The 22,932-nt window shown below is 45.5% G+C and overlaps 1 protein-coding gene across 4 annotated transcripts in view; it reads right to left on the reverse strand.

The window, feature by feature from the left end:
• Positions 1-9,132: 9,132 nt before the first annotated feature.
• The window catches only part of TSC22D3 (TSC22 domain family member 3), a 58,629-nt gene continuing 44,829 nt past the window's right edge, over positions 9,133-22,932 (reverse strand). For 2 of the 4 annotated variants that reach the window (XM_016127589.2, XM_016127590.2), the window contains exons 3-4: positions 11,831-11,882; positions 9,133-10,659 (exon numbers count right to left, since the gene is read on the reverse strand). In XM_016127589.2, the coding sequence (XP_015983075.1) occupies positions 10,429-10,659; positions 11,831-11,882 (283 nt within the window). In that variant the 3' untranslated portion in view covers positions 9,133-10,428. The other 2 variants (XM_016127592.2, XM_016127593.2) reach the window with 2 other exon arrangements.

Here is a 22,932-nt window from a genome sequence, read left to right on the forward strand (position 1 = left end):
TTTCTATTTTTTCTTTAGTGAGTCTATCCAGGGATTTGTCAATTTTATTAACCTTCTCAAAGAACCAGCTCTTTGTTGCATTTATTTTTTCTGTTGGTTTTTTATTTGTGTTTTCAGTTTCAGTTATTTCTGCCCTAATTTTGATTGTTTCTTTCCTTCTATTGACTTTAGGCTTCATTTGTTCTTCCTTTTCTAGTTGTTTTAAGATGTAGCATTAGATCGTTTATTAGGGTTTGTTCTTGTTTTTGGAGATAGGCCTGTAATGATAGGAACTTTCCTCTTATGACCGCTTTTGCCGTGTCCCAAAAGTTTTGATATCTTGTACTATCATTATCATTCATTTCCAAGTATCTCTTGATCTCTCTTTTTGTTTCTTCTCTGACCCAGTCATTCTTAAGTAGTATGTTGTTTAATCTCCATGTATTTGTGGTGCTTTTCACTCTTTTTACAGTTGATTTCTAGTTTCAAACATTATGAATCAGATAAATGGCTGGTATGATTTCAACCCTCTTATATTTGTTGAAGCTATCTCTGTGTCCCAGTATGTGGTCAATCCTTGAGAATGTTCCATATGCACTAGAGAAGAATGTACAAGCAGCTGTTTGGGGATGGAAGACTCTCTAAATGTCAATTATGTCCAGTTGGTCTAATGTGTCATTTAAGGATGTGATTTTCTTATTGATTTTCTGTTTGGATGATATGTCCATATCCAACAGTGGGGTTTTTAGGTCCCCTACACCATAGTGTTTCGGCCTGCTTCTCCCTTTAATTCTGTTAGTAATTGCTTTACATATTTCGGAGCCACCTGATTGGGAGCGTAGATATTAATAAGTGTTTTGTCTTTTCAGTGCATGGTTCCCTGTATCATCACGAAGTGTCCTTCAATATCTTTCTTTACGCTTTTTATTTGGAAGTCTATTTTGTCTGATATTAGTACTGCTACTTCTGCTTTTCTCTGAATGCCATTTGCTTGAAACATCATTTTCCACCCTTTCACTTTGAGTCTATATATGTCTTTGGAACTGAGATATGTATGTCTCCTGGAGGCAGCGTATGGTTGGGTTTTGTTCTTTGATCCAATCTGCAACTCCGTGCCTTTTTATTGGTGAGTTCAGTCCATATGCATTTAGGGTGATTATTGAAATATGAGGTCTTCTTATAGCCATTTTATTTTTTGCTTTCTGGTAGCTCAGTGTTTCCTTTGCTTCCTTGTCCTTGTGTTTGTTTTCTTTATTTTGGTTGGCTTTTGTGGGTTTTCCCTCTGGGTCTTTTTGTTTTATGTTGTATACTTTGGTTCTAACTCTTTGGTTACCATTTCAAATATGAAAAGGATGGTTATATGTATAGTCATCCCTTTTCTTCTGTGTGTGCCTTATCTCCATTCTCCTTTGCAAATTTGAATGTTTGAATCCTTCCCTTTTCAGTTATCGTTGTCTTATTTTGTCCCCATGTATGCTGAATGTTCATTACTATCTCGATATAAGAAAACTCTTCTTATTGTAAGCTTATAATGCTCTGTTCATAGTAAGGGTTGCACTCTTCTGCTTCTATCAGCCTTCTAGTCACCTTACTCCTATTTATGTTTGTTTGTTTGTTTGTCTGTCATTTTGTTTTAGGTGAGCTGACCCCTTTCAGTCTTTCCTGTAGTTCAGGCCTTGTAGTGGAGAATTCCCTCAATTTTTGTATGTCTGGAAAGGTCTTAAATTCCCCTTCATATCTAAAGGAAAACATAGCTGGATACATTATTCTTGGCTGGTAGTTCCTTTCATTTAATTGTTTGAATATTTGATTCCACTCTTTTCTGGCTTGTAAGGTTTCTGGTGAGAAGTCTGACGATAATCTAATGGGTTTTCCTTTGTAGGTTACCATCTTCTTTTCCCTGGCTGCCCTGAGAATTTTGTCTTTGTCGTGGATTTTTGATCTTTTTAATACAATGTGTCTTGGTGAAGGCCTTTTTGGGTTGAGATAATTGAGTGTTCTGTTGACTTCTTGAATTCCAAGCTCCAGCTCATTTCTTAGATTTGTGAAATTCTTGTCAACTATTGTCTGAAAATGCTTTCTGATATTGCCCCTTTTTCTCCCCTTTGAGAATTCCCATTATTCTTATGTTTCCTCTCCTTATGGCATCAGTAGCTAGTTCTTGTATTTCTCTTTCATTATTTTTCACTCTTCGGTTTCTCTCTTCTTCCTTCTGATTTGTTTCTAGATTTCTGTCTTTGATATCACTGTTCCTTTCCTCCATTTGGTTGACTCTATTTCCCAAACTTGTTATTTCATTTTTTAACTCTTGCAATGTGTTCTTTATCTCTAGGAAGTCTATTCGGTTCTTTTTGAGGGTTTCGATGTCCTGCTAAAGAACTCATTCTGCTCATCTAGTTGTTTTTTTCAATTGCTGAAATTGTTGATATGATTCATTTCAGATCTCACTGGGTTTTTTCAGAAGCACTGTCCTGAATTCTCTGTCATTAAAGTCGCATATTTCTATGTCCGTAAGCTTATTTTTTGGAGAGTTTTCTCTTTCTTTCTGAGATGCTTTGTCACCTTTGTTGTTCATGGTGTTTAATGGGCTATTTCTCTGCCTGGTCATTAATTAAAGTGTGTTTTGCTCCTCTCCTCCGCCCCCTAGAACGAATATTTATTATATAATGGTCCCTAGCCTGTTGCAAATAAAGTGTTTTTCTTTTGGTTTCCAGTAGGTGGCATCTGAGCCTCTTGGATCTTTGCTTTATATAAAGTTTTAATAATGTCTTTTTTTTTCCTTATAGTTGTTTAATCATGCTTACTACTTGCAGTCTCAGTTCCTGTTAGTGTTAGTGACAGTTTCGGTAGCTTTTGCTCAAATTTCCCTGGGGCTCCGTGTTGATCCATCTTGGAGGGTAGGAGGGAGGAGCCCTCTGGGTTGAGGGTTGTAGGCTGTAGCTCATCCACAGTTTTGCAACCGTGGCTGGTAAAAATCAACTGTTGTTTCTCTGCTGTCCCTGTTTCTCTGCTTTCTGCCCTGATGATTGGGCACTGCTACCTGCAGCGTGGAGCTCACAGCACTCCCAGGCAGGGCTATTTAGGGAACTCATTGCTCCTTCTCCCCTTCCCCACCTCCTACAGGGAGCTCCAACTGCCAGAGGCAGCTTCTTTGTTTCTCCCAGTCCACCACCCAATACCCTGGGTTCTGACCTGTAGTAGCTCTTATGCACAGATCTCATGCTCAAACATGCTGGTATGCAGTTTGGGTGTTTTTTGTTGAGTTTTAGGTGTGCAGCTTATTGTTGTTTCAAGGGGAGAGATCTGGGAGTATTTCTCATGACACCATGTTTAATCCAATCTCCTCCACCAATCTCTCATTTTATAGATGGCGACACTGAGTCTTAAAGAGAGAGTCATCTGTAACACTAGAGGGCTCATCCTGGCCCTGTTTTTGACTCTGTGAGTGCCTCAGACAAGACTGTTTCTCTCTCTTGGCTTCAGTATCCTTTTCTGGGAAGTGAGGAGGTTGGGATAGTTAATTTCTAGAGCCTCATTTGGCCTTTATGACACATTATTCTCTGATCCCAGGTATGACTTAACTTACTGGAACATTACTTGTGCCTCAAAGGTGCTTCTCTATGATGGTTAGGTTAGTTTTGTACTTAAATGACTAAGTTCTGTATTGGAATGGACAGCACAAAAAGGGATCTTTGGGACACTTCAGGACCCATGAAACCAGTCCATGGTAGAGAATATGTCCTTTTTCCTCTTAGGTAGTGGCAGCAGGAAGTTCATTAGTAGGACAGCAGCAAAACAGCAGAGGAGCCAACTGAGGAAAGTTCAGTGGGCTGGGGCCACCTTTTCTGCTCGCATTCCTCCTCTTCCAGTTCTTGTCTCCTCCTGCCCACCCCCTCCAAGTCAGCTCTTTTTTATTCCGTTCTTGCCCTCTTTACTTATCTGCTTTAATCACGAGTCTTTCAAAGGTGAGCCTGTTTCCTCTGCCTACCCAAGATGGGCTTCATGCAACCCGCCCACCTTCCTCCCATTTGAGTTTGTTGACCCAGAGCTTGTAAATGTGTTGTCACAATATAGGTAACCAGAAGTGGTTCATGAGATGAGAAAGGCTGGAGAATAAGGCTGTATATGATTCCTTCCTCTACAAAATTACATGGGATGTTGTGGCACTGACCCATGTATTGGCTTTTAAAAGTGGCTGTTTTTTTCAGCAACTTGATAGAGCTCGATATGAGGATGAATAGAATCTTGAGTCTAGAAGGGAAACTGAGGCCTCCAGCAAAGAGGTAATGTGTACAAGTCTCAGAGGTAGTGGACTCTTTTAGGCCCAGGTACTTGCTAAGCACCTGGCTTATAAATGATCCTGGGTAACCACTTTGTTTTGCAAATTGGAAAACTGAGATGTAGAAACACCAATCACTTGCCCAAGGTCATATAGCTTGTTAGCCAGACTAGAATTATACCCCAGAACTCTGACTCCTCTTCCTAGAATACCTCAGCTGCTTCAGTGTTCCCCAAAGTGACCTTTAAGGACTGGCTTGCGGTAAGACTAAAGAGGATATGTCAAAAAGAATGGACCAAAAGATAAGTAGAGATCATAATTCTCAGTGTTCCCTTGGGGCTTTTCCTCTATTGTTCTTGGATACCTCCCCAGCTGGGCCTTCCTCCTCCCACTCATGGCTTCACTGTGGGTGGTCTCCAAAGGGCATGCTTGGCTCTGGCCTGCTACTCAGCCTCCTCTGCACCCACTTCCTGGAGCAATGTCTTCTCACATCACTTTAGCTCCTGTGACACACAGACACACCCACATCTGGTGCTCTAGCCCTGGACTTCATATTTCTTTTCACAGTTGATTCAGGAATATTTCCTTGTAAATGTGCTTAGCTCAACTGGAAACCAAAATCGGAACTCATATTCCTTCTGAAAATCTGCAGCCTTTTCCTACACCAGGTTCCTTCAGTACTTCTGTAGTCTCTTAATCCTCCAGGCTCAAACTTTAATATAACCAGAGGCTGGGAGGAGGTGGGAATGGGGAGTTGGATATAGGGTTTCAATTTGGGAAGATGAAAAGTTCTGGAGATGGGTGGTGGTGATGATTGCACAACAATGTGAATGTACTTAGCGCCACTGGACTCTACACTTAAAAATGGTTAAAATGGTAAATTGTATGTTATACATATTTTACCACAATTAAAAAAAAACACAAAACAAAAGAACTTTCGTCATCCTTGACTCATGGCTACTTAGCCTTCTTCTTCCCAGCTCACTTTGTTACCAAGTCATGCTGATTTTTCACTTAGTAGAGGTTCTTCAAGCTTCCACATCCCCCAGCATCACCAGGAGAGCTTGTCAGAGTTGAGTTCCTGAGTGCCACTCACCTCTTTAGTTTGGGAGTGAGGCATGGAATCTGCATTTAACCAAACTTCCCTACAAATCTGCTGCAAACTGACACTAACCACACTTGGGGAAATACTGCCTTACAGTATCTTTTGGCTTTGTCCCTTTTGTCTTCTTTTCAGGACCCCTCTCCCTATCCAGGCTGGCTCTGATCACTTCACACCTGGATTACCGCAACAGCTGGCCTGACTTTAGCTAGCCTTTCTCTGCTCCAGACTCTACAGCTGCCAGGACCCATCTTCTGCAAATACCTTGGGCATCACATCACTTCCCTGACTAAGAGCCTATCATGGCTCCCTCAGACCTATTAGATCCTATCTCAATTTGTTCAGCTGGGGTCCAGCCAAGTCAGCCTCCCATCCTCCCTCTTTCTTCCTTCCCTGTTTACTCCCATTCTATCAGGATCATTGGCCATTTTTAATCTTAGGTTATCCCCTCTGCTAGTTTGGGATGGTCTCCATTCCACCCTCCCTTCTGCACCCCTGGAACACTTCTGGTTATATAAGAGGAATTATGAAAGCTGTTGAGATTCTTCACCCTTCTTCTCAATTTCATGTCTCCCTTCCCCCAGTCCCGGCTCTGCCATTCACTAGCTGCATGACTTTCTGCAGGTTGCTTCACCTCTCTGTACCTTAGTGTTCTCATTTTCTTATCTGTAAAGTGGGGATCTTAATGACACATCTTCATAGGTTTGTGGAAAAGATAAAAAGAGGCCATATATGTAAAAGGGCTTAGAACAGTGCCTGACACCAAGTAAGTATTATTATTATTTTTTATATTATTATTATTATTATTAATTATTATTATTATTATTATTATTATTATGACATTGGTTAACGGAATCCAGTGAGTTTCAGGTATACAATTTAGCAGTAAGACATGTATACACACACACACACTATATATATATTGTCTGTATAGCTATTATTATTAATTATTGTTATTATGGCCCCTTCTAGCCAGTTCCTCCCTGGAAACCACTTCTGTTTGGAATAGGTAAATGATGGAGTTCTCTGTCAAACCTTGCCTAGAATTTGGGTTCCAATGAGCTTCTCTACATGAGACAACTCGAAGAACTGGGCTATCTACAAAGCTTAAGTATGTCCATTAATTTCTAACCAACTAGGAGGAGAAGAGAGGAGATCTGAAAGGAAGATTTTTCCAGGGTTAATTGGATGATGTTGGGACAACTTCAAAACCCCCTAAGGGACAGTGGATTGTGTGTCTTTTTCCTGTGGTCTTTCTAGAGTCCTTCTTCCTATACCCCAAGTTCCAATGGTCCTGCTTCTTCAACTGTTCATTCCCTGAGTTTCTTCTCAGAGCCCAACAGGGAGGGCCTCCTTCAGTGACAGTTCCCAGCCTGAGAGCCTTGCACCTTGTACCTTAGCAGTCCTTGTCTATGAGTTATCTAACATCCACGTTTCTGTTCTACTTTTCAAATCCACCTTTGTGCTTTTATGGCAAATACAATATGTTCCTATAAAAACCCCACTGAATTTACAGTCACCATTTGTTATTATGCATTCTCTCCCAGTGACTATTACAAGTTCAACTACTATTGAGTTGGGGGACGTCTGAGGATATTTTTGACATTTAAAATGGGCCCTTGTGGTCACACAGGTTGTGAACTACTGCCTCATGGGATACATGGGTGCCACGGGAGTAGCACCGAACTCTCCGGCTCTTAGTTTTCTTGTCTGTCAAATGGAAATAAGATATAACTGCCTCTTTTTCTAAGGACAGGAAACAGATTGCTCCATATTCATGAGGAGGCACATGAAGGGGTGATCTTGTGATCCTTGTTGATTTGCGTGGAGGGCTGCTGTGAGGATCACATGAGATAATGGGTAGGAGGGGACAGGGGAAGGGGCCTGCCCAAGCGGAGGAGAATTACTGTTGCTATTCATCTTGTTCTTTTCCTTGTTCTGGATCCAGCTGGACTAGCTGAGCCTGGAACCCTAAAATCTGTGAAGATCTTTCCAGTGTTCTTTTGCCTTTCCTCACCCCTAGTTTTTGCCTTTCCTCACCCTTAGTTGTTTTTCTGTGGGACAACAATGAAGAGCTAGCTGTTGTTCCTATATGTGACTAACAAACAACCACAAAAGTTCCTCTTATCTAGTCTAGTAACCGCTGTGGCCTCTGAATGGGAGTGTTTGTCTCTGTTTAGTCGGGGTTGCCTAGGAAACGGAGTTGTTCTTTCTCTCTCACTATGGGACTGTGGGCAAGTTTCTTCCCCTTTCTTGTAGAGAAGGGCTGGATCGCCAGAGAGGGCTGTATATTTTCTGGGCCATCTTATGAGATTCTGTTGGCCCTTGTTTGGCTGGAAATCACGTGTGGGAAGTCTACAGAGGAGCTGAAGAGTCAAAAAGTCCCTCAGTTCATCTTGAAGTGGGGAGGGGTTTGGCGTTAAGTGGGGGCTGGAGAGAGCTGGTCCAGGTCAACGGTGGCTGACTGGTCCAAAGTTTGTATCCATTGCAACAGCTGTGAAATCCGCACACCATGAACCAATTAGAAGGTATAGACAATGAACCTGGAATCATGAATAGAGAGGTTAGGAGCAGGTGGAGAAATTGGGATTTGAAAGGCTACCAACCAAGGGTTTGTAATATTATGAAGAAGAATTTTGGTGATTAGAAAAGAACAGGCCAACACGTATGAGCTTTACAACCAAGGAAGCATGGCATTTTGTATATATTTAGGCCATGACTGGAACAAAGGAGGGGACTAAGACCTCTTGATATTTGAGGATTGTGACTCAGTAAAATCAAAGTGTTCAATTTCAAGTGGCAAAGGAATTAGGTATAAGTGTATGTCAATCTCAGCCTTGCATGATGAGATTGAATAGGTTATTCACATTGGAGTGATAGCCTTCACTGGGAACACAGTGGGCCTAGAACACAGCTCAGGGTCCAGAGTGGCTTCAGATTAGGGTGTGGTAAACACTGACAGGTAAACACTCATTGACAGCTGATCAGAGAAATGACAAAACTCTGGATGCCAGAGACATGGGGCCAGGGAAAGGGTGATGGGTAAGGTGGAACCCAAAAGAGGGGCGGGGGAGAGAAGCTGGAGTCAGGATCCTTAGACTTGGTCCTGCCCACATGACCGGTGGGTTTTGTGAGCAAACTTCAGTGACAAGTGGAGCAGCAGGGACTGAGAGCATGTTTCCTTGGGGGAGGGGATGGGGTTTTGACCACTGCATACATTCTGCATCTTTTTCTCACTAAGGTCCTCTTAGATCCTTTGCCAAAGTCAAGGGTCTCATGTGGATTGATATTAAGACAAATTCACTGTGATCCCAATGATGTCTTTCAAAGAGGGAAGAGGCCCACTTGTGTTCGCTTCCTCTCTTCTCGCTCTCACATGTATACCCTCTCCTCTTCTTTTGGGTCTTCTTGGGGTATTCCTCCTCCAAAATCACCCCTTCAAGCTGAGTTTGTGTGCTAACAATCACCTTGCCACTCATTCTGAGTATGTCATATGAAAGTAGGGGCAAGAGAGAGAGGGACAGATGTAGGGTTGACTCCTAGTTTGCCATAACAGATAAGTGACTTTGGGCAAGTCACTTAAACTGGCTGAGTCTTAGCTTCCTCATCTGTACAGTGGGGTTATTGTGACTATTATGCAAGATCCTGGAGGCAGCAAAGGCCTGCCACTTAGGAAGTACTCACGAATGGTCAGCAAGTCAGGAAAACAGTGTTCCCAACCATGCGAAGGGCCCTTACCATCCACTCCATTTATAATCCATCAGACACTGGGTTTATTTTTAGAAAAAAAGAACAAAGTTTATTGAAATTTCAAGCTACATTTGAAAAATCAAAATCCAAATCCTGGAGGCATACATCAGGATAAGGTGTCAGAAAGTGGAAAGTGTTCACTGCCACAGAACCCCTAGAGACAAACTCCCTGAGCACATCACCCAGGCACCATTGGGTCAAAGCCATTCCCTTGTCCATTCCTTGTCCACAAAAGGACACCGGCAAGCCATTTGTTCTGTTTACTTGAAAGTTTTCCACAAACATTAAAAAAAGTTTTTGAATGACATTGTGAAGTCCCAGCTTATCTTCTCTCAACCCCATTCTATGTAGTCAGCACCAGTGAATGGTGGGTTTGGCATTCAAAAGGGGACCTCACATATCTTCAGGGGAAAGATGAGGCAAGGGTTGCAGCAGCAAGGCATCTGTGGCTGCATTCAGAGGCTGGCCCCCTCCCTGCCTTTATTCTTTAGTCTTACTTAACCTAAAGGACAAACTGGATCAACTTGGTAAATGAACACAGTCAAAGAATTAGCCTTAAGAGATAAGGGACTGGTCAAGACTCCCAAAGCTGATTAGGCCCTTCAACATGTAGGTGTATGTGTATATGTATACATCACTACACTAAGATATAGCTCTAGCCCTATGGGTATATATACGCATGTATGGCTATTTAGAAAAACTATGCCATTACTAACCAAACAGAACTTTGTAAGCGGTCATCCCAAAGCTGTAATCCCACACTGGGCTGTGCACAAAGCCATGCATTATACCATATTAACCAACAGAAGGCTGACTTGGCTCAATCTCTCCCATCTGTGGCCCTGCCTTGGTGAGGCAGGGGAGAAGAGAGAGGTTGCCTCTGTTTAAAACACAAGTGGCTTCTTCATAGGAACAGTCATTGTCAGGTGAAGCTGTTGAAAATGTCCATGGAAATGAAAAGCAGACCCCCTTATGCTTTCTGGAGCAAACTGGTGTCATATCTCAAACTATCGTTCTCCTTTGCCAGTTGCAGCTAAGTTGTCTGGGCCCTGGGAGCCCCCAGGGCACGGTGACATTAGAGGCTCACTGGCTTGGGGTGATGAGGCCCCACGCAACTCAGCCTCCAAAGACCTGCTCTTTGTCAGGGGTCTGTCACTGGAGTGGACCCAGGTAGCCATGTCCTTGGGACATCTCTTGGCACCAGCTATGCTAGGTGTAAGTCCTCCACGTGAGATGACGCTTGGGGAGCCAAAAACAAACTGGAAAGAACTAGGTAGAACAAGTTTAGTGGCTCTGCCCACCCTGAGGACAGAGCCACTTACACCGTAGAACCATCGGGGGCCTCAGGTGATTGTGGGGTTTCAGGAGCTGGCTCTTCAGGGCTCAGACGGGACTGGAACTTCTCCAGCTGCTCTGGGCTTGCCAGGGTCTTCAAGAGGGTATTCTCACGCTCCAGCTGAGAGTTTTTCTCCACCAGCTCTCGAATCTGCTCCTTCAGGATCTCCACCTCCTCTCTCACAGCATACATCAGATGATTCTTCACCAGGTCCTATCACAGAGGAAATCAAAACAAAGCCATTCATTAGCCATCATGGCTCCTCCGCAGTACTTTCACTTTGCCTATGAGGTTCCTACGCTGTCCCTCATGCCATTGATCTCTGGCCTTCCCTCAGCAGCTATCCAAAATGCTGGTCTTACAGCCCTATTCCTCCTGCACCCTTCTCTGAAGCACTTAGACCATCACTCAGGAGAGCTTCATGATCAGGATCACGCCTGAGTTGGGAGCCCAGCTTTGAGCTACATAGGATATCCCCTGCAAATTTCTAATGACTTTCAAAGCTGGCTGCTTAGGAGTCCTTTGGGTGAGACTTCTGCTGGTTGCTGGTGGTTGGCTATATCCCCATTTCCACATAAGGTCCTGCTGCTGGTCCAGATCCCAGGGAGGCCCTGTAGTGCAGCCCATACTGTTTTTCTGCTTTACACATCTTCACCAAGACAATAAAATTGGCTATTTTTGAGTCTCCTCCTCCTCACATGATCCAGCAGAGTTTCAGCTGTCCTATAGCCTGGCAGAGACAAGACACTGGCCCTGGGGGAAGGTAAGGGATTGCTGCATTCTCTCTGAATTCGATGACTGTGCTGGGGGCAGGGAACTGTGTTATTAGGCTCCCAGGAACAATTAAGTCATTGCTAACTGCTAAACACCTTAACCCCCTGCAGCCATTATGGTCGCTGGTTAGGGTATGACCTCCACCTGGCGAGCAGAGGGAGAAGTGGGTGGGTGTTTTGTTTCCTGCTCACTCCCAACTTCCGACCCCAGCCCAAGCTCTGCAGAGGCACTGCAGTGCGGCTGCATCCAATGAGCTCTGGCCCCTGCCAAATGCAGGATTCAGGAAAATGCGCAAGATGCAGGTAATGCAAGTGTCTAAGCTCACTGCCCTCCCATGGGCCCAGGAGGGAGCCAGAGGCTACTGCGAAGTCCTAGGATAAGTGAGGGAAGATGAAAGGAGGGAGCCGGGCGAGGGTAGACTGGAAATGCCCTCATAGGTGCCAATCTGACGGAACTCTACTCAAGGCCTCCAAGGGGAAAGGAAGCAGGTTGGCTCAGTTTCCTCAGGCTCTTGGCTAATGGCTTTTGCATCCACCCCCTAAGTCCTGCCGCGAATTACATAAGCGGCAGCTAGATCTGGGGACAGGAATGACGCAGTGATGCCACTCACCATGGCCTGCTCGATCTTGTTGTCTATGGCCACCACGCTGGCTCCGGAGGCACTGCCAAGACAAAAAGCAAAGTGACAGCGTTACTCACGCCGTTCCACTCTGAGTACCTGGCAGCTGTGGCCAAAGTCCTCCATCTGCCCCAGCTCTTCCTCTCTCCCGCCTCCCTGGCTGGCAGTTCTGGGCACTTTGTCCTCAGGCCCTTTCTTTCCTGGTCCCTGCAGGAAGCTGCACCTCTCCACCCAGGCTAGCTCCCCGCCGCCACCGCCCAGAGCCCTGCGTTCAGCAGCGCGCAGGTCTTAGGGCAAGCAGGCCAGTGTGGCCTGCTCACCAGCCACGGAGACAGGCAAACAATGGGCGCGCGCGGCCCAGGGACTACCCTGCCGCCATCCCATTGCAGCGCCCGCCCAAAAGGTCCCGGGCAAACCTACCGATCTCCGAAGCTAGTTAGGAATTCCTTTTCGGCTCGGAAGCTTCCAGCCTGCTACCCAGCGGCGCCCAGCACACGGCCAGCCCCCTGCCCAGCCCGCCGCCCCTCTGCCTCTGGCTGCTTCCGCCTCCGGCTGCAGCAGCTCGTTTTCACTGTGCAGCGGCCGCAGGGACGCTCCGACTGCCGATCCCAGCGCCGCGGTGACCCCTCTCCCCCGCCCTGCGTCCTCTACCTCCGCCCCTTCCCAGGATGCTGCACCGCGGGGAACGGGGACAGGCGGCGCGCGGCTTGCTCCGAGATCCCGCTAGCAACTCGGCCCCTACCAGCGCCCACTCGGGAACTGTGGCCAGTGGTTACCTGTTATCCAGCTTAACGGAAACCACATCCCCTCCAAGCAGAGAAGAGAAGAAGGAGATGTTGAAATTGTGCAGCTGATAGACCGCCACCTCCATGGGGGTCTGATACATTTCGGTGTTCATGGCTGGGCTGCCGGGGAGCTCTGACCGGGCTTCAGGCCGGGCTGGGCGGGCTAAGCGGGCAGGGCCTGCGGGCGGCTGGGGCTGCTGAAGTGCTGAACGGGGCTGGGCTCTGCGCGTCTGGCCCAGGGGCTAGGAGGGGGCGAAGGCTGCAGAGCCGACCCAAAGCCAGGCAAGCGCTCCGGACTTGAAGGGAAGTGCCTCAAGGGGTGTCACCTACTGTGTCACAAATTCCACTGCCGCCAGTCCAACCCAGACTCGGAGATATTTCGGCTCTTCCTTCTTTATATAGGAGGAGCCGGCTGCGTCACATGGCGTCAGGGGCCATGCAAATGAGTCCTGTACCAGGCTTTGTGGCCCAGTGAAACCACATCCCCTCCCTGAACCTGAGGCTGGGACTGTAAACAGTTCAGCACTTTCTTGTGCCAACTGGCATCTCCAAAGAGGGCTCTGTAGGTTGGCGAAACCCAAACTGGAGCTGATTTCTTAAGAGAAATAAGTATAGATGCTGTAACAGGAGGCAGAAAGCATGCAGTAGAGGGCTGTGTTGGTTTTCAAAGCTCTTCTTTGGAGGTCAGCCAGCATACCCTTATGGCTTTGCAATGCTATCACACAGCCACACTCCCTGGACACTCTCAACCCACCAAGAGACTCACCTTCTTCCCACCCCCTGCCTTCTCAGCCTCTCTCCTGCACACATACTTTGTCACCTGCATGCTCCCTCACCCAGCCAGCTGGCCCAGTGGCCTGCCCCAATCCCAGCAACTATCCACTCAGCTCCTACTTTGGATAAACCTGGCTGTGTACTGACACATGCACAGATCTGTGACATGCACAGGACATGTACAGAGGTCTAAGCTAATCTGTGCATATCAATGTGCACCTGTGGGGGAGAATGTCAAGGAGCTCAGATGAGTGGGAGAACATGTACAAGAGAGCAGCAAGGGACCAGCTGGGTGGCAGAGGAGGTGGGGAGGAGACGGTAGGGGAGTGGACACTGGAGTGACCATAAGATTCCAGCCCTTTTCTCTTTGGTCTACACGCCCTACTCTGCAAAGAAAATACGTCCAATATTATCCAGGATCTCTTGTCCCTATTTTTATTTTTTTTTGTTCTGCAGGGCTAAACCCTGGAATTTTATTTTTATTTATTTTGGTTAATACAATCATATAATTTTCAGGTGTACATTATCATTTGACATCTGTATATTCTATTGTGTGTTCACCACCCCCAATCCAGGTTCCTTCAAGTCCCTATTTTTTAAAAACAAGATTTTGTTACTTTCTTATACATAGCAAAAAAACAAAACTATAAACCAAGGCTATATATATAAACCATCCCAGGAAAACACCTACCCTGTGATGGGTCCAGGCATACCTACGGTTAGAGGGTACTTCAGGCACAGACAGGTTCCAAGTCACAAGTAAAATTATATGATTGTTGCCTACAAAGAGTTATATGTTTTCATTCTTTTCAGTCTCAAGCTTTTAAAAAAAGGCGTCAGAGGCTTGACTGAGGTCCTTTTCTCAGGCTCTTTCCTAAAGTGAGGCCACCTGGTGGACAGACACAGAATTGCAGACAGAAGAAGCAACCTGAGCAGATCAAGGGACATGTGATGCAACTGGGGAGTATTATTTACACCAACTCAGGGCCATAAGGAGAACATTGGGTTCCACCACATATACAATAGTTTGAAGTTAAGGCCAGCACCCATGAGTCAGTTTGTGAGTCAGGCTGTGGTCCAAAGAAATACCTTAATGCAATCTTGCTATTGGAAAAGTACTGGGACTCTCTTATCAGCAAAGAAAGTAATTATTATTTGCTTCAGAATATTTCTCCTAACCAGGTGCCTGGCACTGACACCCTGGCCAAAGCTCCAGTTAAGCCTAGTCTGAAGGCCTTGATCTTCATCAGGCTGCTAGTGCAGTTATGCTACCCAACAGCCAACATTTTTCGCTGACGTGGAGCTCCCATTGGACCCCACTGGTGGTAATATCGGCGCAAGAGTCATTGTTTGCAAATGGCTGACAAATAGAACTGTACAAACCTACTACACTGGCCCGGGATGGTGTTTTTCTTTACTCCAGTTTAGGTGAGAGACAATCCAGAGCTCAGGAGGTTATGTTACATTTAGGTTACAAGCTATCTGAACATGGTGTTTGTACTAAGACACCTGTGTAATAGAACAAAGTGTAGACTATATAGGTCATCGAGAGCCTTAGTTTGGAAAAAAATCTTCTAAAAGGAAGAGCTTAGTTGATATTGGAATTCCCAGATATATCAGCCTGCCCTCTGTGCCACATGGAACTTTCTTGGTCTAGGAAGAGTCTCTGAGTTGACCTTTCATTGGCTTATAAATATTTCCTAAACTAACTATTGCTTTCCACCCAAGTTTCTAATGAAGATGATGAAAAGAAAAAGAGTTATATAAGTTAGGTTGGCAGGAAATAAAAACACCACCAAGGAAAACAGGGTATAGGACAGAATTAAAAACAGCTCCTTTATATGGAGGCAAAAGCAGAGAAATCCAGGTACTTCAGGGAGGGGAAAGAAAAGAGTTTAAGTGTGTTAGGCTGAATTTGAATTGTATGTTAATTATATTATAAAATAAGCTGAGTTTGAGACTCACTAACAGTAATAGCTACCATTAACTGAGCATCATTGGCTGTGGGCCAGGCACTCTGCTGGCTGCACCACAAACCCTGCAGTGTAAGTGTTGTCAGCATCATTTTACAGATGAAGAAACCAAGGGTCTGAGAGGCTACCTTGCCCAAGATGGCACAACTCATAAATTACAGAGCTGGGACTCCAGCCCAGGTTTTCCTGACCTAGACACCAAATTTGCTCCTACTACACTTACTAGTCTTAGTGGGGCAGGGAGTAAGTAGGTTTGTTAAATGGGTGAGTCCAGGCAGTTGGGAAATGGGTTGGAGGTGTCAGGCAAGTAGTGAGGAAGAAGAAAGGGTAAGGGACAGAAATGTCCTTGGGATGCCGGCAGTGCTACTATTAGAGGTCCAAAGGCCAACTTTGAGCTCCGTGTGCACGATCGGCTTTTCTGACACTCATGGCAATGGAGAGCAGCACTGGGGACGGGAAGAATATACAGGTGTCCATTTCTTTTTTTACAACAGAGCTGTGCTCACTCACATCTTTTCAAAAGAAAAACTTTCTGTCTAGGAAATAGGAAATATTAATCCAACCAGGCGATTCACAGAATGAAATATGTAATCTTGGGGTACACAATATCCCAAATAAGGTAAGGAGTCTTGGAGTAATCCTCACCATCCAGTCAGACATCCAGTTCCTAGGGCCCTACAAACTGGCACCCTTAATAAACTCTTTTTTTCCCCACCACTATTCCTGCTGTGCTCAGCTTTTAAGAGGATGAAACCGACAACAAGAAAACAAGCTCATGTCAGGGATTTGGTTAAAAAAATTACTCTGAAAGGATGTCTCAGGCTCAGGCCACACTCAGTCAATCTCACATCCCTCTACACCTCTGGTTTGCCAGCTGCCAGTGGAGTGAAAAGTGATCACTCATTGTGATCCTCCCTTATCAAACAGTGGCTGGGTCTCAGGATCCCAGGGCTTGCTAAGGGAAGACAATGGACATAAATGTCCCTGTGGAAAGATTTTCGGAGTGGGAAGAACCCAAAATGTTTTCTGCTAAACCTTCAGCACACCAGAAAATGTCTCTGCCCAGAATAGCTGTGTCAAACTTGCAGTGAGTGGAAGCTTGTCCTGTACAAGAAATCTATGATCTAATCTAACTTTTCTGAGTCAAGTGCTGATTCCTGAGGCTCTCAGTGTTCTAATGTCCTGTGGACTTTGAGGTGGGCCCCAGGCAGGAAACACTGGCCTAGAAAGTCAACAGCCCAGCAAACTCATGTAAATGTTTCCAAACTCCCTTTCTCATTCTACATTTATAAAGTAGGTTGGACCCAGAGGTAGCATAGCAAGAACACCCAGCTGATGAGCCAAGTCCTCTGCTGGCTCTTGGTTCTAGCCCTACAGCAATTAAACAGACATAGCTGACCATCCCTCTCTCAGGAATGACTTTTGAGTTGGAGGATGGCATTATGAGGAACGGGACAACTTCCTCCATTTCAGGCCTGGCAGCCAATTTGTCCCCTTTGAGCTTGAAGAAGTGCCTCAGCATTCCTACTGGACTGTTCCATTTCAAAAGCCAGACTCTCTATGACAAGAGCCCTTCCTACTTTGGGTTCCCACGGGCCAGTGGGATGGACACTGGGAAGTTAGGGCTGCAGAACCCGTGGGCAGGATATCAGCATGCTGCCAAGGGGTGGGGAGCAGACCGAGGGTGGGTGCGGTAGATTGGGGGTGGTGATGAGGGGGAACATCTCACTTCCCTTTTTGTCACACTCAAAGCATTGTGTACCATGAAGCCCAAAGGAAACTATTTATAGGCAAGCCTTCCTTATTTTCTACAGGGAATGTTCCACCCAAAGATTCAGCAACGTTGCCAGCAAAACACAGGGTCTAGTGTCAAGAGAAGTGGAAAAAGACACGATGCAAAAGGTGCGGGGACAAGCCACAAAGCAAACACTGGGTTAGGAGCTAGAAAAGGAAATAAAAAAAAGGATATTGAATGCAGGAGTGTTAGCACAGTTAATGGGACATGGGATGGCTGCAAAATAGCACTCTCCACTTATTCCTCTACCATAGCCCCCTTCTAGCTAAAGCTTTGTCTACTAATTACTTACTCGATCCTTTTTCTGAAGAGGCTGGGGAAATAAGGAGCCTGAAATGCTATCATTCGATTTGTCCTTGCTTCCCTCTTATCTTCTCTCTTCCCCTCTGCTTCCATTCCAGTATGAAAGACTATAGACAGGAAGGCCACTGCCACTTACATCATTCCTTTGGCTTCATGGAAAATCCCCAAACTCCAGAAGGAGGGAAGCAAGAAGGAAAGGCAGTGACAGAGAAAGTGCCTTGTCCTCTGTGAGTCATGTGAATGTCCCTGTATGGCCAAAGTCCAGAACCCCAACTTTGGGAAGCAGGAAAACGGAGAGGAGGATGCGGATGCGGATGCAGAAGGCAATGCTGGGAGGGATCCCAAGGAGAATTCTGGCGGAGATGGACACACTCTCTTGGAAGAGCGGCTCTAGCACCCAATTTGGGCCAAACCCTGGCACTGAATGATGACAGGAGCAATGATTTGTGCCTTTCAGGTCCCTCACGACAGGGTCCCAAGTGATCTTCACAAAAAATCTCAGTGACACTAGAGGTGACAGGCAGAACCAAACCCCATTTTGACAAAGCATTCCACCCTACTCACCCCCATTCAGGGAAGCCAAAAAGTGCTCTAGTCAAATTGCCCTCATCACCTCAACTTTGGTAGCTAACTATGGGTGTAGGCAGTTTGTCTTGGTGTCTCAGAAGGACTGGAAGTATTGGCAATGTTGTCCAGGAATGCAGTTAGCTCTTTGGATCTTAAATTGCATGAACCTTGTGTCAATATTTATGCCTGTCTCTCTTCCCCTTATGTTTTGCAGCTGGAAAAATTTATCGCCGTAATTTTTCCAAGCCTGTTCCTTTCTCATTTTCCACCCTCCCCATTACCCATCCACAAGTATGAAATAGATATTCCTGAAAAGTAGATTGTAAAATTAACCTCCTAAATGGAATCACTTCCTCCTCCTCCTCACTGCTCCCCTTACTAGTTGCCATTATCATCTAATTCAATTCAGTTCAAAATTGCTTGAATGCCAATTCTAAGTACAAGGCACATTTCAGGGAAATTAAAAACAAACAAACTGGTAGTACAACTCAAAAATTGTGCTTCCTTCCAGAATACCCCAGTCCTGTGGCAACTTCAGAAGTCTCCCAACTGGTTAGAGCTCAGAGAAATGTTTGCTTCAGCAAATAGCCTAAGGCTTGAGGGTGTTTGGGAGGGTAGCCTGGGGTTTAGGAGGGCAATACCACTGCCATCCCTGGGCAACATTTCATTCCTCAGAATAGGGTATTTTTTTCTCCCCACCCCATCCTTTGGCTCATGCCCATCTAGATGGGGATAACGCAGCAGCCCTGAAGCTCAGAGTTGCTCTGGGACCTGAGGTTCCTCTGACATTGTGGCTAACAGTGCCAGGGTCCTTCACTCCTATTCCCTTCCTTAACTCTTGGAATTTGTAAACCAAAAGATAGAGGCACAGGTCTTTGTTCTCTGAGTTGCCAGTTCCTTCCTTCTGAGAAGGGGGGTCTATGTTTAATGCAGGGGTCACCTCTACTTTCCAACTTTTTTGCCTCCCTTCTTAGGCCAGCTCCTCTTGGTCTTATCCTTGTTTCACCTCGCCCTCCCAGACCAGTAAGCATATTCAGATGAGCAAACGGTTCCCTTGGTCATGGCCCATCCTTTGGGAATCATAGCCCACCATAGCATTCTCAGGGGCTGGGAAAAAAAGCAGCAAGAACATGGCCTCCGTAATATGCTTGTCTGCGCCAGCCTATCTCTTCTGCTCTGTGGAGTAGTCCCAAGAGCCCAAATTTTAAGCCATTTTTTTCTGTCAGTTGTCAAGGTTACTTTGAATGGTATGTGAAGGACTTGAGACTATTGGCAATGCTTGGAAGACAAGAACCAGGAGGATCTTGTTGAGGATGTAAGGCCAGCAGACAAGGAGCCTGTGAAGAGGTCAGGGGCTCTGAGGTGGTGCATGTGGCTCCGCTGTGGGCCCCTCGACCTGGGGCTTCCTGGAGGGAGAGAAGGCAGCTCAGCTGGGGGTAATGGCAGGAGGGGGCAGGAGATACACTATTCCCAGAAAAGTAAGAAAGGAGAAAAACAAGGCAAGCTCCTCCCTGGGCAGGGCCCCCTAGCCATGGGAACAGTGCCAGGGAACTCAAAGGAGTTCTGGGAGGGGTTAAGGAAGGCCTCCAGGCCGGCCTGTTTGAGAATTGCTGACAGGGAATACACACACCTTATCAGGAAGAAAGAGAAGCACAGAAGCACACACAGTTATGCAAACACCCTCTCAGCCTTTCACAGTCTAATTCACAGATATAGGGAGGCAGAAGGATCTCTCTCTCTCTCTCTCTTTCTCTCTCTCTCTCTCTCTCTCTCTCTCTCTCTCTCTCTCTCTCTCTCTCTCTCCCCCTACCACCTTCCCTGTGACCCCAAAGGGGTAGTAAGGACATAGCTAGATGGCAAGGCAGGACACTCTAGATAAATCCATGGGTATCAATAACCATGGCCTCTACTCTCTCTAACATCTAGAGCTGGCTGGGTGCTGTGCAGGGATCATAGGTGACAGGGTCTTAGGGGAAGCCTGGAGTGGCAGTCAGGTGGATACGGGGGGAACCAGCTTGCAGCTTTACACTGTATAGCAGGAATAGGAAGACCTCGTGCTGCCAGGTCCACAGTTTTCAAAGATGTCAATCATACAATAAAATGAAAGAGAAATGAAAACAAGCACCATTTGTGTACAATCAATCATGTGAGCGCCTAAGAAATGATTCCCATAGGCTCCTTGTAAGGACGGTTCTAACTTGAGCCAGTCCTGGCATAGATGCCATATGTGACTAGCTACCTGAGAAGCGTGATTTGAAGGGCACTGAAAATAAATTCCTCTCAATCCAAGCTGTTTGCCTGACCTGACTATGGCAGTACCTATAAATATCATCCTTTGAGTTCTAATGGAGTTATTTACACTTTGAAGAATTAGAAAAGTTTTTATTTTGCAATGCAAAAAGCCCTGGAAAAGTGCCACATTGTGCCACTGTCAGTCAGAAACACTTAAGTATGAACTAAATTATCATATTACTTTCAAGAGCAGTCACTGGTCAGTCAGCATCAGAAGACTATTGGACACACAGCAGGTGGGCTGTGTGGAAAAATAAATGAAGTTCTTAATATCAGGATTGACTAGGGGAGCTGGTGGAAAATACAGATGTACTGGGCTCCCACCCTAGAAAATTTAGCAGAATAGGTCATGGCCTGGGAAAGGTAATTTTAGGTGTTATGGATGCAGCTCTTCTGGCCCTATTCCATGGAACGTCTTTTAGAAACTACTGGCTTAAAGGTGAGAGCCAATACAAGGTCTACCTAAAGAGCCCTCGTAGTGCCAGTGTCGCCAAGACCCACTTTGGATGACACACTGCGACAAGGTTCAGCATATTCCGAGCCTAATGTCTACTCAACCATCTCTTTTTCTCTCACTCCTGAAAACTTGAACAGAACATGAATGAGAGTTGCTTTTAGAAGGAAAATTCATACCTGTTCTAATTTACAAATCAATCTTGGCAAATTTCACCTCTCTGTTATGAGGAACAGATTGCTTTTAAGATACTTCACAGCTATTGGTGGGAACTCAGCCTGGGAGGTTGGGGATATGGAAATCGACATCACAGGGTAGGTAGGAAGAAGAACCTGGGGAAAGGAAAAGAACCGGGAAGGGCTGATTTTTCTCCAACAGTACAGTTTGGTCAATTAACCAGACCTACCTACCTTCTACAAACACCAGCTCTCCTCTAGCCCTGTGGCTGTCACCACCTGGTCAAGTCTGGGTCCATTCCAAGTTTGGCTGAAAGGGTGTGACTCATTCCCCCTCAGGAGCTTGCTGGAGCTGACTACAAACACTTGCCAACAAACCCATCCCCAACCTGATCCAAACCTTATGCTCCTCTGCCCCTAACCATTCTTCCTCCATCCCATGGGTCATGAGCACCTCCTGGCCAGGAGGTCCCGCTGCTCCACAGACTCCCCTCTCCCAGGGGAAAGCAGAAGGGGAATTCACTGTTCTGTGGTATGCATCCGGCCTGTGTTTTGTTCTTTTATTTTATTTTTATGTCTAATTTATAGTGCCTTCTAGGTTTGGGGCTTAAATAAACAAAGGCTATGTTTCCCCCAAGGCCTGGACTTCCTGGTTGCCTTTCAGCAACAGATTGACCCTTTTAACCTCTTCTCTTGCTTCTTGAGACTGGCAGTGCTGGGGGCAGGGTTGGAAGAGGAAGACATTTTGGGTCAAAAGCCTGGAAATCCTTAGTGCCAGCCTAAAATACAGCCCCTGCCCTCTTTTTGACAACACAAATGTTAAGTCCTGAAGCCACCTTACCAAGTACAGATATCTTTTAAAGGCCACAGCAAGACAGTAAAGATAAAGCACAGAAATATATAGTTCAAAATATTTGCATTGATTTTTTTTTAAATCTACTTAACAGACTTCTTTGTACCACCAAGCAAAGACAGAAGGGCCCAGGTCTTTGTGAGCAGAGCTGTGACAACACAGCAACCTTAAAGGCCTAGAGACTGAACAGAGCATGGTGGGCCTACCCGGGAAAGACTTCCTGCCAAAGCTCAAACACCTTAAAAAATAAGAGGAACACTGGCCCCTATGTCCTGGAATAGAGCTCTAATAGCAAAGTAACGAATCCTGGTCAACAGTTCTGACATCCTGTTATTTGCTAAAACTAATAATACCGTGGAGTTTGTTGACAAAATTGCAGAAGAGCTAAAGTAAATATGGAAACTGAGGAATGGCCAAGTATAGACAGTTGCTAGCTCATCAGTTAAGAAGAAGGAGTTTCACAGATACTCCTTGGACATCTTGGAGCACTGTGGCATGAGCACGGTTGGGAGGTAATTCAGAGGCATGTGTCATGTGACCAGGTGATCTCTCTCCAAGAGGACACTGCTGCAATAGTAGGCTTGGGCCATGGAGCTGGCCCTGAGCCCTCAAACAGAAAGTACAGGCATACCTTATTTTATTGTGCTTTGCAGATATTGCATTTTTTTTACAAATGGAATATCTGCAGCAATCCTGTGTCTAGAATGTATCACTGCTATTTTTCCAGCAGGCTCAGATGACAGCATTTTTTAGCAATAAAATATTTTTAAATTAAGGTATGTACATTGTTTTTTTTTTACATAATGCTCTTACACTCTTAATAGACTATAGTATAGTATAAACATAACTTTAATATGCACTGGGAAACCAACAAATTTGTGACTCATTTTATTGTGATATTAGCTTTACTGTGGTAGTCTGGAACCAAACTCACAATATCTCTGAGGTATGCCTGTAATAAGAATTGAGAGGGACTCCTCTAGTGCATATGACAGGGGAGGTGCTTCCTGAGAGACACAGCTCTAGCATCCATTCTAAATGAACTTGGTCAAGTGGGAAGAAAATATGTTATTTTCTCACCTTGGCCATAGCCAGCTGGTGGACTGCTCAGAAGGTTTCTA

This window comes from Rousettus aegyptiacus, unplaced genomic scaffold (assembly GCF_014176215.1).
Source record: "Rousettus aegyptiacus isolate mRouAeg1 unplaced genomic scaffold, mRouAeg1.p scaffold_m13_p_9, whole genome shotgun sequence".
In the NCBI taxonomy this organism is placed as follows: domain Eukaryota; kingdom Metazoa; phylum Chordata; class Mammalia; order Chiroptera; family Pteropodidae; genus Rousettus; species Rousettus aegyptiacus.